Source organism: Eumetopias jubatus, unplaced genomic scaffold (assembly GCF_037043125.1).
Source record: "Eumetopias jubatus isolate StellerSeaLion01/CBP00866 unplaced genomic scaffold, mEumJub1_p1.0 scaffold_13, whole genome shotgun sequence".
Classification (NCBI taxonomy): Eukaryota; Metazoa; Chordata; class Mammalia; order Carnivora; family Otariidae; genus Eumetopias; species Eumetopias jubatus.
The window spans coordinates 55,268,622-55,286,461 of NW_028274819.1; the positions used below are offsets into that span (position 1 = coordinate 55,268,622).

Genomic DNA, 17,840 nt, shown 5'->3' on the forward strand with positions numbered 1-17,840 from the left:
GAAAGAAGGGGTGCTACATCAATAATTAGGAAAGGCACTTAATCTACATTTGATTATGTCTGAACCGAGTTTTTAATTACAAATAACAGAGAAGAAACTATTCTGGAAGAGGGACAGTAACATACAATGGAAATATGGGAACACAGTAAACCTGGGGGACTTTAAGCAGTGTAGTACAGGTATACAGTGGCCAAAGATCAAGATTTTGAGTAGGAGGGCATAGCATACTAAGGGCTTTGTTTAAAATTCAGGATAAAATTCAAAGTAACCTGATTAAATCTGCATTTTAAAACAATCACTAATAGCAGGATGGAGGATAATCTAAAGTGCGGCAGGTATCAGTTAATAAACTATGGTAGCAGGCAAGGCAATAGACAACAGGGCGTAATACAGCAGAATCAACAAGAGTAGGTATCTTAAAAACAAAAAAAGACTTTTATTTATCTCACAGAGAGAGAGAGAGAGAAAGAGAGAGAGAGAGCACAAGCAGGGGGAGCGGGAGAGGGAGAGGGAGAAGAAGACTTCCTGCTGAGCAGGGAGCCCGACCCAGGGGCTCACTCCCAAGACGCCGGGATCATGACAGGAGCCAAAGGAAGACGCCCAACCGACTGAACCACCCAGGCGCCCCCTGTGAAGACACATATTGGCACCAGAATACATAATATTTAATTCCTCATGTACGAATTTGGCTTCTACATAATACTGAGCCTCTTAAATGTAGGAAGTCTGTCTTTTGTATCTAGCAGGGATTAGAGAATACTTGTCCAAACAATTATCAAACTGAATAGATTTGACATACTTGCTCAATCATCTCCATGGCTTAATAGGTCTTTTTACATAGTATAGTTTGCATGAGAAATCCCCTGAGATTCTTGTTAAAAATGTAGATTTTTAGGGTACTACCCTAGACTTAATGAATCAGTATCCAGAAGTAGTGCCCCAGTTATTTCATGTATTTTATGACCTGTTATTTTATGTAAGCTTCTAGGTGACTATTATGCACATTAAAGTTTAAAATCATTAAGCAATTCTCTAATCCTAAGAGATTTTCCTGGGGAAAATCTGCCATTCTAAAAACCTCTGTCCTTTCTTACCTTTGTTTGGATATCAGGTACTCTATTCTCTACCAAAGAAAGGATGAAGGAAAAATACATTCCTAATCTAAACAGTAAGTAAACTGTATGGGTTTCAAAAATATCTGTCTTAGGAAAAACTATTGTCACCAATTTCCCCCTACTGACAAAGTTTCCAATGGCATGATAAACATTAGATTTGCAAAGTAAGCACTGAACACAAACCACACAAACTGCAGTGTCCAGAGTCAGGAATTGGACAGTGGTTATATTTGGTAGATTTGATTTAGATTTCATTTAGGAAAATTTGAATTTTTCCATATACCTAATATATCAAGTGATATCAAAGGGAATGGTTTCGTGTTTTTTTTTTTTCTTAACGCTGGAGTGATTTGTAGTGCAACTAAAAGAAAAACCTTTTCTTAACATTTCTAGTCATTTAAATAATTAATTTTTAAAATAATGCCCTATTTGATTAGTTTTTAAGCTCCTTTACAAAAACACATTCAAGGAATAGACAATCCATAAAAAGTAATGTGATGTATTTCTTAGCTAATATTAAAATCAGTCAGTAAGTTTCCCACACAATAGAAATGTATTCCATTCCAGATTAATCACTGACAAAGGAGGCAGATTTTAACCTATTATTTAAATGTGTTTATTAACATAAGATTTAAATTTTTTCTGGTTTCATTCTCTCAATTGACAGGTGGGAGAGTGTTTCCAGGATTTTTGTCTTTTTTTATATATATATATTTATTTGAGAGAGAGAGAGAGAGAGAGAGAGAGAGCATGAGCAGGGGGGAGGGGCAGAGGGAGAAGGAGAAACAGACTCCCTGCTCAGCAGGGAGCCCGATGTGGGACTCGATCCCAGGACCCTGGCATCATGACCTGAGCTGAAGGCAGATGCTTAACCGACTGAACCACCCAGCGCCCTCAGGATTTGTGTCTTAACTAAATTATGTAAGATGACAGGGGCGCCTGGGTGGCTCAGTTGGTTAAGCGACTGCCTTCGGCTCAGGTCATGATCCTGGAGTCCCGGGATCGAGTTCCGCATCGGGATCCCTGCTCAGCAGGGAGTCTGCTTCTCCCTCTGACCCTCCCCCCTCTCATGCTCTCTCTCTCTCTCTCAAATAAATAAAATCTTTAAAAAAAATAAAATAAATTATGTACGATGACAAAGCAAAGGTCTATAAATATTGAAATAAAATTCTAATACACCATGGTACTCCCTACAAAATATAAAGTAATGGTTTTTGTGAGTTAAGAAAGAAGCTACAAAAAAATTAAAAGGCAGCTCTCTTCCAAAATTTGAAAACAGTAATTTTGATCATATTTATATTTAAAAGATAATAAAATCAAGTCCCAACAGAATCAGGAACTTTAGCAAAATCACATGTTCAGACATATCATCTAAATAAAGAGAAAAATAATAAAATAGCAAATAGGTTTTGAATTCAGGGTAAGACTATTTAGTAAAAGAATTCTCTCTTCATTATCACTGATGAGCTATGTCTGTCTGTATGGGTCAGGCTTTTAGAAAAAATTATGTGCCTAGTGCTGAAAAGTTCTAAAATGAGATTGTGGTAATGGCTGCACAATGCCTTAAATTTACTTAAAAAACTCCTGAGTTGTACATTTAAAACAAGTGAATTTTGTGTATGGAAATTATGCTTCAATAAAGCTGCTAAAAAAATTATATGTGTTTATAAAATAGCAAATGAATGACCAATCTCATTTTCTCAACATCCTGAGAGTTATCTTAACTTAGAAGCAATTAAATATCATGAAGACACTAGCTATCACTAGTGACCACTGTATGCTGATGATTTGAGACTTCCGAACCTATGAGACTACTCAGAGTCAGGCGTAGGGGGCCATAGCAATCCCTTTAGACATTAAGACCGAAAGATGTCTCAGAGAAGGCTATACTTTGACATATAAGCAACTAGCTCATTCAATCCTTATCAAAATGTCATTATTGGTGAAAGCTAGATAAGCTATCCACTGCTTTGTCATAGAACAGTGATAAATAATAATAATTGTGCTAACTTCTATTACTCAAGTTTTTTAATTGTCTGTGCTCCCATGAGTTCATTTACTTATCATTTTCTAAATTCCACAGACATTGGTAGGTTCTGGGAATATACAATTTTGATGGGGGAAATATTTCCAACATAATGTGGCAAGTTCCAGGACAGTGGTTTCACAAGGGTCAGGGGTTTGAGAAAACACAGAAAAGTATCATTTATTGTTAAAAAAAAAAAATAGCCTGCAGGTATGGTATGGTAGAGAATGTCAAAAAAATTTCTTTGAAGAACTGACATCTAAACTGAAACTTGAAAGGATGAATAGGTATCAGTCAGGCAAGAAGAAACAGCATTCTAAGCAAAGAGAACAGCAGCAGGAACAAAGATTTAGAGCCATGAAACAGTATACTACAGGGAGGGAATTAGTGACAGTTCAAAATTACTTACATATATTTCAAGGCAAGGAGATATGGGAAAGAAAGTGAAAACAATATGAAGAATTTTTCATAAAGCTCAACTTACTCAGTTTAAACAATTTTATTTTAACTTTCTATTGATCATCTAGAAGTGAAAAAAATATTGGGTTGAAAATCCTATAAATCTGGGACCACTACTCCATCTTTTAGAAAGTCTGATAATGTGAGATGTCCCCATATTTTCCTCTTCCCCCTAAACATTCTTGTTATAAACACTTTTAAAACAACAGCAGGTTATTGAAGATAAAGTAACCAGAATATACTTTCACAACTACAAGCAAAACACCATTTCTGAGAGCAAATAATTGCTTTGTCATTAAACTCTTAAAAAAATATAAAAAATTTTAAAAATTTACCTTAAAACAATGCAGTAAGGATGCAGTGAGGGTAGGCTAAGTTAACAACCTTGCAATCATAATGAAATAGTTGTCCTGTGCACAATCTGAAGTTCGTCAAGCCTCTTCTTTTCCGAAAACTATGCGACATTTGTATTTTTTCACTGTGTAATATGTTGCTAGATCATGAGGCCTGCTGTTACCAACTAGAAGAAAATCTTACAGCAGAGAATACTCACACAATTATTTCGTAAATTTGATAACCTCCATCCATACTCCAAGATCACTTACCTGTTTTACATTGTATCCTGCTTTTGCACTTGTTTCAATAAACATAACATTCAGCTCTTTGGCTTTCCTTTCTCCTTCCTCAATTGATACTTGCCTGCAAAAAAATTTTTTTAAGATAAATTCTTCTTTTTGCAAGACTGATATTATAAAGACTACAAACAAGATTCTGAAAAGAAATCTTCTTGACAGGGGTGTTATACAGGTGTGACTAGTTCGACGGTTCATCAAGCTGCAGTACATTTAAAACTTGTGCGCTTCTGTGTATATGTTATACCTAACTAAACAATTTTTTAAAAAGACTGTTTTTAATGATTTAATGATTTGCTTTTACTTGGCTGGGCTCATCCTGTAATTTTTTTTGTTTTTAAAAACTTAATAGCCTATTATTTTCTCTTCATATAAGATCATAAGAATTTAGCCTTATGATTAAAAACTTCACGTAAAATAATTTTTTATGACCAAACTGTTAAAAATGTTTTTTTCAAATTTTATACTACAGTGGAAAATGCTGCTATAAATATTTTTTGCATAATATTTTGTGCACTGTGGGTCATTTCTTTAGGATGGATTTTGTGGATTTCTGTAAGTGGACCAAGTCAAAAGACATGTATGTTGAAGTCTCTTGATACATTTTATAGGGCATTTGGTGATGCATTATAATTAGCAGTGTGTCTCAAACTGTAATACACTCAAGTGCAAGATAATGTCACTTATCTTGGTATTCCTAGTGCCTAGCTGAAACATAGGTGTTTAATAAATATGCAAATATTCTAACTAAATGAATCTAAAATATCAGCTGACAAATCCCACTTCCTACAACACAGAAAACCAAAGCAATACAAGAGAATTTCCACAAGCTCTCACGGCATCAATCCACTGATCTACATGTGTGTGCCCTTATATTCTACGTCTAGTCCTGCTACTATGGAGGAAACTGTCCTTATTCCCCAAACTTACACCTTTGTACTAGATTCCACTCTCTTGTCTATAAGATAGTATTCTAGAAATTCTCCACTCTCTAGAAAAGTCACCAAAGAAGAAAATGAGTATTCTAAGCAAACAGCACAGACATTCTCTTATATAACAATCCAACTGTTAATTTTTTGCTACATATTTGTTTTATCATTCTCTATGTATTTACATGTGTATCTACATTTTAAAAAACACGTATTTGAGAATAAGTTGACAATTTGCAGACCTTTAGCCCTAAATATAGCAACAGTGTGAATTTCTTTAAAATAATTCTGTCAGGGGGCGCCTGGGTGGCTCAGTTATTAAGCATCTGCCTTCGGCTCAGGTCATGATCCCCGGGTCCTGGGATCCAGCCCCACATCAGGCTCCCTGCTCAGCAGGAAGCCTGCTTCTCCCTCTCCCACTCCCTTGCTTGTGTTCCCTCTCTTGCAGTATCTCTGTCAAAATAAATAAATAAAATCTTTAAAAAAAAAATTCTGTCAGATGCCCTAAAATTTACTCCTTGGACCTCTACTTACAATTATTCCCTTGGTGATCCCATGCAGTCTTGTGGTTTTAAATACCATCTACATGCTGATTATTCCCAAACGTATATATCTAGCCTGGACGGGTACTCCAAACTCCAGACTCCAATATCCAATTGCCTACCTGACATCTAATTAGATATTAGGATATCTAATATCAAGTCTAAATTTATTTGTTCATTTATTTGAGAGGGAGGAAGGGGATGAGGGAGAGAATCTTAAGCAGGCTACACGCCCAGCTCGGAGCCCGAAGCAGGGCTCCATCTCACAACCCCGAGATCATGACCTAAACCAAAATCAAGAGTGGACGCTTAACAACTGAGCCACCCAGGCACCCCTAGCAATTCTAAATTTAAAATGACCAAAACCGAAGTCATGATATTCCATCCCAAACCATTCCTTTATGTAGTCTCTCCCTATCTCAGTTAACGACAATTACTCAGGCTAAGAATCTAGGTGTCATTTTGAATCCTCCTTCTCCCACAACTCCATATTCTGTCCATCACTATGTATTCTATCCACTGCATGAGTTTATCTTGACAATTTCATCTTCAAAATATATCTGAACTTGAGGGCGCCTGGGTGGCTCAGTCGTTAAGCGTCTGCCCTCAGCTCAGGTCGTGATCTCAGGGTCCTGGGATCGAGTCCCACATTGGACTCCCTGCTCCGTGGGAAGCCTGCTTCTCCCTCTTCCACTCCCTCTGCTTGTGTTCCTGATCTTGCTCTCTCTCTCTCTCTGTCAAATAAATAAATAAAATCTTTTAAAAAAATTAAAAATATTTATCTATCTGAACCAGACCACTGATCACCACACAAGCTGCCACTACCCTGGTCCAAGTCATCATTTCTTGCTTGGATTACAGTCTGGATTACCCTCCTCGCTTCTACTCTTACGTATTTCCAACAGAGCAAGCATTGATCTATGAAAAGTTACTCTTCTGCTCGAACCCTTCAATCTCATTCAGAGTCTTCACTTTGTCCCACTTGACCTGGCCTTTATGATCTTTTTTTTTTTAAACCTCATCACCTCCTACACTTTTCATCATTCTCTTTATCAGCTATATAGGGCTCCATGCTGTTCTTCAAATAAACTAAGTATATTCCCAACTCAGGGATTTTGCATTTTCTGGGCCAGAAATTTGCATGGGTGACTCCCTTCCTTCCTTAGCATGTGTACTCAAAAGACATCAGTCATCTTCTCAATGAAGTCTTCCATTCCTTTTTTTTCTTCTTGAAGATTTTATTTATTTATTTGACAGAGACACAGTGAGAGAGGGAACACAAGCAGGGGGAGTGGGAGAGGAAGAAGCAGGCTTCCCACGGAGCAGGGAGCCGGATGTGGGGCTCGATCCCAGGACCCTGGGACCATGACCTGAGCCGAAGGCAGACGCTTAACGACTGAGCCACCCAGGCGCCCCTGAAGTCTTCCATTTCTATCCCATCTAATATTTCAAACTCACACTTGACATTTCAAATTTCTTTTTCCTGCTTTATTTTTTACTCTTAGCATGTATCATTATCAAACATACTATGTATTTCTTAAATTATTATTTTTTTACTTATTTACTGCCTGGTTCATTCTCTGAAATAAAAGTTCCTTGAAGACTTGTCTTTTTTTGTTCACTATTCTACCCTAGAGTAGCATCCTCTGAAACAGAAGTGATACTCAATAAATACTTCTGAATGATTATTATGAATGATTATCCTACATATAAATGATTCCAGACAGAAATTCTTTCTAGTTTTAGAACTAGTCGTCACCCTAATAAAATGGTTGAAGATTAGCTACAGCAATTGTCCCAACTATGGTTTGATTTTTGTCAGAATCACCTAGGAAGACTTAATTAAACATAAATTCAAGGGTTCCACACTAAACTAATTGAATTACAGCATCTAGAGGTAGGATATAAAATCCTAAAATTTTTAAATTTGACCATGATCCTTCACAACCAGAACCTTTTTTTTTTTTTAAAGATTTTATTTATTTGACAGAGAGAGACACAGCGAGAGAGGGAACACAAGCAGGGAGAATGGGAGAGGGAGAAGCAGGCCTCCCATGGAGCAGGGAGCCCGATGTGGGGCTCGATCCCAGGACACTGGGATCGTGACCTGAGCCAAAGGCAGACGTTTAACGACTGAGCCACCCAGGCGCCCCCTTCACAGCCAGAATCTTAAAAGAGGGTCTAATGAACTACTGACCAATTGATTCTCAGGTTTGGAACATCTGGGAATCACTGGCTACAGAGAATAGAAAGTACTGCATATTGAGGTGCTTATACTGAAACACTGGAACAGATATACTCTGGTATTTCCTCCAAGTTTTTACCAAAAAAATATAATTCTCAATGTGATAAAAACATTTAACTTTGAATCATTTTTATTAAAACTTTTTCTCCCAGGAGTGCCTGGGTGGCTCAGTCATTAAGCATCTGCCTTCGGCTTAGGTCATGATCCCAGGGTCCTGGGATCGAGCCCAGCATCAGGCTCCCTGCTCCACAAGAAGCCTGCCTCTCCCTCTCCCACTCCTCTGCTTGTGTTCCCTCTCTCGCTGTTTCTCTGTGAAATAAATAAATGAAATCTTTTTAAAAAAATATTAAAACTTTTTCTCCTGATTACAAAAGTAATTTTTTAGAAGACCAATCATTAACATTTAAGTCCTCCATAATCCCACTCACTTCCCAAAGATGTATAGTGACAGTTAAGTTCCATGTATGCTTAATGCAGATTTGTTCTAAGCAAAAGAATATATATATCTCTACCACCTTTAATTTTTTTAACAGAAAGGATATCATGCTACACATACCGATCAAGTGAATTTTTTTAAGCTTCATGTGTTAGACATCAATAAAGTCCTCTCATTTTTTTTTAGTAGCTACAAGTATTTCATTTATAAAATGCTACTGCTCCTGATGGACATTTAGATTTTTTTTTTATTACAAATAACGTTGCAATAAACGTTCTTATACGTTCATTTTTTCACATTTCTGCAGGTATATCTGTGGAATAAATTACTGGAGGTAGGTTTGAGTCAATGAATATTTCATTCATTCATTCATTCATTTGAGAGACAGAGAGAGAGAGAGAAAGGGAGGGAGAACATGAGAAAGAGAGCATGACCAGTGGGGAGGACAAAGGGAGAGACAGAAGCAGGCTCCTCGCTGAGCAGGGAGCCCAACATGGGGCTCCATCCCAGGACCCTGGGATCACGACCTGAGCCGAAGGCAGACACCCAACCGACTGAGCCACCCAGGTGCCCTGAGTCAATGAATATTTTAAATTCTGATACTGTTGAACTGTTTCATCCCCAAATTACACTAGTTACAGGGTGCCTGGGTGGCTCAGTTAAGCCTCTCCATCCCCTTCCGCTTGTGCTCTCTCTCTAAATACATAAATAAAATCTTTCTAAAAAATTGTATTTGTTACATTTTCAGTGTATGAGTTTTTTAACCTTCTTTTATTATGTTATGTTAGTCACCATACATTACATTAGTTTTTGATGTAGTGTTCCATGATTCATTGTTTGCGTATAACACCCAGTGCTCCATTCAATACATGCCCTCTTTAATACCCATCACCAGGCTAACCCATCCCCGCACCCCCCTCCCCTCTAAAACCCTGTTTGTTTCTTAGAGTCCATAGTCTCTCATCTCTCATGGTTCCTCTCCCCCTCTGAATTCCCCCCCCTTCATTTTTCTCTTCCTACCATCTTTTTTTTTTTTTTTTTACATATGATGTATTATTTGTTTCAGAGGTACAGGTCTGTGATTCATCAGTCTTACACAATTCACAGTGCCCACCATAGCACATACCCTCCCCAATGTCTATCACCCAGTCACCCCATCCCTCCCACCCCCCACCACTCCAGCAACCTTCAGTTTGTTTCCTGAGATTAAAAGTCTCTTATTGTTTGTCTCCCTCTCTGGTTTCGTCTTGTTTCATTTTTCCCTCCCTTCCCACCCCCCACCACTCCAGCAACCCTCAGTTTGTCTCCTGAGATTAAAAGTCTCTTATTGTTTATCTCCCTCTCTGGTTTCGTCTTGTTTTCATTTTTCACTCCCTTCCCCTATGATCCTCTGTCTTGTTTCTCAAATTCCTCGTATCAGTGAGATCATATGATACTTGTTTTTCTCTGATTGACTTATTTCACTTAGCATAATACCCTCTAGTTCCATCCATGTCGTTGCAAATGGCAAGATTTTGTGTTTTTTGATGGCTGCATAACATTCCATTGTAGTTCTTATTTATTTAGATTCTTGACAATACTGTGCATTATCAATCTTCTGAATAATGGCTGATTTAATAGGTGAATATGATCTTTATATTTATATATTCAGACTTAAACCAATCTTTCTCTTTATGGCTTTAGGATTTCATGTCATGCTTATAAAAGGCCATCCACCTACTACCAAAAAATTTTTCTTCTAATGCTTTTTTAACAAACATTTAAATCTTTTACTCATTTTAAAATTAAAGGGTGATAGTTTGGCAAAACTTGCTGAGAAACACAGTAATTCCGAACCAATGGACAAATATTACCTTGAAGAAAAAAAATCACTTTATATATAATTGAGATAAATTTCTAGCATTTATGTACTCAACTGAAATATGACACAATAAAAGAACAGATGCTATATGCATCCTTTTAGATAACTCTGGCTATTATAACAGAAAGCAATTCAGATATACAATTTTCCTATTTAAAAATAAAAGTACTAGGGACTCTCTACTAGAAGAATATATACCTACATGATCTATAAATTCTTTTTTTTTTTAAAGATTTTATTTATTTATTAGAGAGAGAGAGAGAAAACACAAGCAGTGGGAGTGGCAAGCAGAGGGAGAAGCAGGCTCCTTGCTGAGCAAGGAGCCCGATGCGGGACTCAATGCAGGACTCGATCCTAGGACCCTGGGATCATGACCTGAGCCGAAGGCAGACGCTTAACCAACTGAGCCACCCAGGCGTTCATGATCTACAAATTCTGAGTGGAGATAAATAAAATAGTGAAAACTCATGATGCCAACTGATGTCCAAACAAGTATTTTCATAAAGGAAAGATGATCATACTCTGAGTTTACTTTTAAATCAAGACAGACTTTTTTGTCATTCTACTGCCAATTCCAAATGAGGTACCATGGGAAGAAATGGGCTTAACATTTCCACAAGCCTTTGAACATATTGGATTTCTTTAGAACATTTTCATTAATAGTACAAGTTCAATACCTGAATTTCAATATCTATCTCATGAATAAACAAACAGCAAATAATAAAAGCTTCTACTATTAAGTAAAATGGTCAAGACTATTTAAAGCAGAAAGAATATCCAGTAGATTACTTAGGATGCTGAAGGCAGATATTCAAGCCATGGGTTCTACAGTGAATGTTAATAATTTTGCATCCTGTGACTTGAATATGGCTTTGCTCATTTGACTAAGGTATCACAATCAAGCTATTCAGTTCAACTACACAGTCTGGTTCAACCATACAATTTAAAAAAAGAAAAGAAAAACTACACCACTGAATTATAATGAATATTTATAAGAAGACTACCAAAAGAGTGGGCATTTAATCATTATGAATAATTTTTAAGGATAGGATTTGTTCTTAAAACATTCTGTTCTTTAACAGAATACTGCTCATGTTTATGAGGCCTAAAAAATGCAAAATAGTTACCAGCTTCATGTCTAAACAATCTTCTTTTCCCCCATGTGTAAACAATTTTGCACAAAAGCTATTTACACATGGGCTTACACGAAACAAAAAAACTCATTTTCCTTTAAGGACTGAGTTTAATGTTTACATTTATGTTTCAGGTTCCCACACTAAAGAAAAGGGAAGTATAAACTTAAGAATTAAACATGTTTCCTTTCAAAACAATTCTTCACTAATAAAAATAACAGGCTGCTTAACAAAGATATCAAATATGTGATACATATACGAAATCACTCTATACCTTTTGTCAGCAAGATCTGTTTTATTTCCTACTAGCATGATGATAACATCACTTCCTCTTTCTGTTCTGACATCATCAATCCATTTTGTAGTTTGCTGGAATGAGTTAACATCTGGTATAGGAGGGTGGACAGAGAGATTAGTGTTACTGCAAAGCTTCCCCGAGTGATAAACCAAACAACAACAACAACAACAAAACAAATCCTGGAAGTTGGGGAGGGGGTGGCACATTAGGACCCACTTTTAATGTGCCTGCAACATGACTCCATTTTATCTGAGAACAACTGTCAGTAATATAAACAAATCAAAAGAATAAAGTCCTCAAGGTTCCTTTTATAGTAGTTTAAAATTTTTGGACATGACCAAATGAGTGCAACGTACCATATGTAATGGGGGGGGGACCTTTTTAAAATGTACGACAGATAATATGGTGTCACATTGCCACAATGTTTTTTTTGATTACTTACACATACCCAGCATAACAAAGAAAGCATCTCCAAAAGTAGGTCAGCCAGTAAATCCCAACACATCCAGAAAATGTATAAAGCCTTTAAATAGCTTTCAACACCACTTTGTTTGCATTGCTTGTTCAGTTTGTGATCACTTTAACTTGAAGTTCATTAGTTTAATGCACCAGAATCATTTGTAACAAAATCCATCTTTCCTAGCACTGCATTCTAACTAGAATACTTCAATATTTTTTACAGCAGCTCCAGAAAACAGTATACTAATGTTTTAACCACATGTGCACAATTTTTAAAGAAAAATACACGAGGTTTCACTTGATTTGGTTAAAGTAAGCACAAACATTTTAAAGCTGCAAAACTTGTCAATGCACAATAATGAACATACACATTTTTTAAACAAGTAGCAACCCAAAGTAAAGCTTTAAGAAAAGAAAGATTGCATACAGCACCTAACCCATCCCCCCAAAAAAGGTCTCTGAATGCAAACTTATAATTCTGCCATAGCAATTATTAAGTAGATATGACTTCTGGTTGAGCACATATGCAAAAATGTATAGTAAGAATATCACTAGCTCAAACCAATAGTTTATGTAAGATTCTTTTTAAAGTAAGTTTAAGATGTAACATTATTCTGGTTTTCCTACAAATTATGGACCACTATATGGAATGATGGCTTAATATTGCCTAATATATATAATAAACCAATTTACAAAGACAATTTTAATCAGAGAGCATTTCCCTGTCAGTCACCATATTCTGTGGAAAATTTACAGGCACTTAAAATGCCAAAGACCTTATTTAGTCTTTGGGGAAAAGAAAAAGGAAGATCATTACTTGTTTCAATCTCCTATTTAAAATTTCTTCTTGGAAAGAAATGAAAGTAATTTGTTAGCAACAAGTCAGTCAGTCACAGAATCCAGATGTGATTCAAATGAAAATGATTAATAGAAAACTGCACATTATATGTTTTCTCTGCCTTCCTCTATAGAGAAAGGATGGCTGGAAGTGGAAAGCAGAGAAAAGTTGGCTAGCAGAAGCTTTTAATAGCCTCAACAGAAAGCCTTGGCGGATTTGAAAATTTTTGGCAAGAGGCTTAAATGCAGATTATTTTATTTTAGAGAAATCTGAGATCAAGTTAAATGAAAAAGGAGACATTCTTCCAACCATAATTACGGTGTGACTTAGGGATAACAGGATACTAAGAAAGCCTTCGAGAGGATCCATAATTAGATCTGAAGGAAAATTTCCAGGGCAAAAAAAATCTGGCACAGTGGAAATAAAGCATGTTGGTACAAACACCAAAGCAAATATTTCTGACCTAACTGGTATAAGGTTTACTATGAGAAAACTCATTTTTACATGCTAGTATAGAAAACAAGCACAAGACAAGAACATGCATGCAGCTAAGCTAAAGGTTGAAAGATTAGAAATGCATAATTCCCCCCACTCACTTGTGATATCATAAACAACAACTGCCACAGTGGAGTCACGAATGTAGCTAGGAATCAAGCTCCTGAACCGCTCTTGACCTGCTGTGTCCCATAATTGCAATCGTACCTAACAACAAAATCAGTCAAACAAGCAAGAAAAATAAGAAAGGTCAACCCATTGCAAAATACCTACTTGTGATATCGTAAACTACTACGGCTGCAGCAGAGTCACGGATGTAACTGGGAATGAGGCTACGGAAACGTTCCTGACCCGCAGTATCCCACAGCTGCAGCCTGATCTGTGGGATGGGAAAAAATAAATAAAAAAAAAAAAAACCAAACTCATACTAAAAAGAAAAAAGAAATAATGTTTTTAAAAGGGGGAAGGTGGGAAGAAGGTAAAAAGTAGACTCATGCAAAAGGTTGCAGGGATGTGAGGATTGAAAATAATACAAAATTCCTTTCCTTTTTCAAAAGGGAGTATATTAAAAATTTGCTTGCTTTGAAGGTATGTGACTTAAATATGGCAATGTGAAAGACTTCATAGAATCAGAAATACAGCTTTTTTTCACTCCCTATAACATCTCTTTGAATCTTATGCCTTCCGGATAGCAAAAAGTAGACTGTGTTGATGTTCAAATAGTGAGCATAAAAGGGAAAATTGAAGGTAAACGCCAATGAGCAGCCCCAGCTATCAGAGTAAAGGAATGAATGCTTCTCTGAAAGCCTCTCTGAAGCTAGAATTCGTCTTTTATTGGATTCAGAACACTATGAAATTGGGTCTCTGACTACTGTGCTTATGTTTCTCCTACACGTTTCTTCCTAGAACATTGTGTATAACCTAATAAAAAAGGAGAAATATCTTTTTGCAACTCTACATAAAAATGTTATTTTCTTACTTTTTCATATCTATATTTGAGGAAGAAAAGCCTGAAAATAAGCAGTTATCTTACCATTATAAAGCAATTTCTAAGCTTTGAAAATTTAAGAAATGACATGCTGTATATTAAAACATAAAAGAGAACATCCAAAAGAAAAACTCACATACTTATATGAAAAAGCATTAGAGATACAATAATTTTTTTTGGGTATAGGTCCTGAAATATTACATTTAATAAAACAGTCACTGTTTAGTTGATAGGAATCTTTTCCAGGGACAGTGGGCTAGAATACAGAATTTACACTATGCTTAAAGGGAGCATTCCAAAAGATAGGCGTCTAAATCCAACAAATAAATACACATTACCTCTACCTATTCACTGGTCACTTTGGTATACATCATATTCTGACAAATAAAATTTTGAAATTCACAAATTATGTGATATTCAAATGAAATATTTTTGAATGCCTCAAGAGGAGCACTCAAAAGGTCTTTAGCAGCTCTAATTTCTTCATGAAAACACACTTTTCATTATCTCAATGCTCTTTGTTATCATTTTCCCAAATCAGGGTGACAAATTTTGTTTAGCAAGCCTACGGCATTCAGTATTTTCCAAAAAACTTGGCTTTCTCTCCTCTTTGGGTTTTACTTAGGGATTAAGCCAGAATGCTAAGTACTATCACTCCGTTAATAATAGTTTTTCTCAAAGCCTGTAAACTAACTTTCTCTACTTTGCTAAGAGCCTCCCATGGTGACAATCATCGATTATAGCTTTGATAAAAGTTTTCTATCCTGGAGTGTTGCAGAAAATTGCACACTAAAAACATTACTCACTGTTCGATCCTCCAAGTACATTGTTTTTGATAAAAAGTCAATACCAATTGTTGCCTGTAAAACAGAACAAAACAACGAAGTTAAAAAATAAAATAAAAATAATAATAGTTTAGGTGGTGCTTGGGTGGCTCAGTCGATTAGGCGTCTGCCTTCAGCTGGGTGCCTATCTCGAGCCCCGGATGGGGCTCCCTGCTCAGAGGGAGTCGGCCTCGCCCTCTGCCCCTCCCCCCACGCATGCACTCTCTCAAATAAATAAATAAATAGAAAACATAATAATAGTTTAATGGCAGTTCAGGGTTCAAATGGTAATTATGATTGTAGGAGAAATAATGAATTATACACATAAACACATCACAGCCAAGCATGAATGAACAAAATTTTCAGTGATAATAGTTTCACCTACTGAGCACATGTGCTAAAGAATTCTTTTAGGCCTTTTACAGGATCATCTCTAATCCTCATCTCTGCAAGGTAGCTACTGCCATTCTTATTTTTATCATTTTAACAATACTGGGGTTCAGGGATGCCTGGTTGGCTCAGTTGGTTAAGCGTCTGCCTTCGGCTCAGGTCATGATCTGATCCCAGGATCCTGGGATCAAGTCCCACACAGGGCTCCTTGCTCAGTGGGGAGCCTGCTTCTCCCTCTGCCCCACCCCGTTTGTACGCGCGCACGCGCTCTCTCTCTCTCTCTCTCTCTCTCTGATAAATAAATAAATATCTTTAAAAACAAAAAACCCCCAAAAAACAATACTGGGGTTCAAAGAAGTTAAAAAACTTGTCTAGGGGAACAAAGCTTCTGCTGTGGAGATGGGAGTAAAAGTCCAACTCTTTCCAATATATAATGGTTATAATATATATATTTTATATGTTTAAGTTGTGATAAAATACATAATAAAAACACATAATAAAATTAACCATCTTAACCATTTTTTAAAATAGTATTTTTTGGGAGTAGTCTTAGGTTCATAGCAAAACTGAAAGGTGCAGATTTCCCATATACTCCCTTACCCCCACATAGGCATTAACACGCCCTATTGTTAACATCCCCTGCCAAATTGGTACATTTGTTACAGCTGATGAACCTACACTGACACTCATGTATTTTTTTAAGATAGATTTTATTTTTAAATTGTGGTAAAACAAATATCATAAAATGCGACATTTTTGGGCACCTGGGTGGCTCAGTTGGTTAGGCAGTTGCCTTTGGCTCAGGCTAGGCAGTTGCCCAGGCTCAGGTCCTGGGATCGAGCCCTGCATTGGGCTCCCTGCTTCATGGGAAGTCGGCTTCTCTCTCTCTTTCTCTACCCCTCCCCCCAACTCATGTGGTCACTCTCTCAAATAAATAAAATCTTTAAAAAAATAAAATGTAACCACATTAAATGTACAATTCAATGGCACTGATTATATCCACAAAGATGTATAACTGTCAACATTTTTAAAGCATTTTTTATAACCTCAAACAGAAACTGTACCCATTAAGCAATAACTTACCACAATGTATGGATAGCCCACAATTTCTTTTTTCATTCATCTATTAATGGATATTTGGGTTGTTTGCACCTTTTGGCTGCTGTGAGTTCCTATACTGAATTCTTCAGTATATACTAGTAGAACTGCTAGGCCATATGATAATTCTATTTAAATTTTGTGAGGAAATGCCACACTGGCTTCCACAGCATCTGCCCCACTTTAAATTTCCAATAGCAATACATGAAGGTTCCAATTTTTCCACATTCTTGCCAGAATTTGGTATTTTCTCTTTTTATATATAATACTCATCCTAGTAGGCAGGAAGTGGAATCTTTTTGTGATCTTGATTTGCAGTTCTCTAATGACTAATAATATTAAGCATCTTTTCATGTGTTTACTGGCCATTTGTACAACCTCTCTGAAGAAATGTCTATTCAAGTGCTTTGCCCATTTTTAAATGGAGTTTGTCTTTTTATTATTGATATGCAAGAGTTCTTTTATAGATCCTAGATATTAAACCCTTCTCGGATATGTAATTTTCAAATATTTCCTCCCATTATGTAGGTTGAGCCTGGTGTTTTTGCTGAAAATCAATTGACCGTGCCTGGGTGGCTCAATCTGTTGAGTGTCCAACTCTTGATTTAGGCTTGGGTCACGATCTCAGGGTCCTGGGATCTAGCCCTGCATTGGGCTTCATGCTCAGTGGGGAGTCTGCATGAGTTTCTCTCTCCCTGTGCCCCTCCCCTGCTTTGTGCACAAGGGCATGCTCGCACTCTCTAAAATAAATAAATAAATCTTTAAAAAAATTTTTTAAAAAGAAAATCAATTGTCAATAGATATGTGGATTTACTTATGAATTCCCTATTCTATTCCAGTGGTCTATAGGTCTATCATTGTTCTGATTACTGTAGCTTTGTAATAAATTTTGAAATCAGGAAGTGTGAGTCCTCTTTTTTTTTTTTTTTAAAGATTTTATTTATTTGTCAGAGAGAGCGTGAGCAGGTTGGGGTGGGGGGAGAAGCAGGCTCCCTGCTGAGTAGGAAGCCCAATGTGGGGCTCGATCCCAGGACCCTGGGTTCATGACCTGAACCGAAGGCAGATGCAAAAC

The 17,840-nt window shown here is 36.7% G+C and overlaps 1 protein-coding gene across 2 annotated transcripts in view; it reads right to left on the bottom strand.

The window, feature by feature from the left end:
• The window catches only part of RAB6A (RAB6A, member RAS oncogene family), a 69,634-nt gene that overhangs the window by 13,073 nt on the left and 38,721 nt on the right, over nt 1-17,840 (bottom strand). The window contains exons 3-6 of one of the 2 annotated variants that reach the window (XM_028115993.2): nt 15,263-15,316; nt 13,742-13,847; nt 11,653-11,764; nt 4,206-4,299 (exon numbers count right to left, since the gene is read on the bottom strand). In XM_028115993.2, coding sequence (XP_027971794.1) covers nt 4,206-4,299; nt 11,653-11,764; nt 13,742-13,847; nt 15,263-15,316 — 366 coding nt within the window. Of the gene's footprint in view, nt 1-4,205; nt 4,300-11,652; nt 11,765-13,569; nt 13,676-13,741; nt 13,848-15,262; nt 15,317-17,840 lie in introns of both variants that reach the window. The other variant, XM_028115992.2, reaches the window with a different exon arrangement.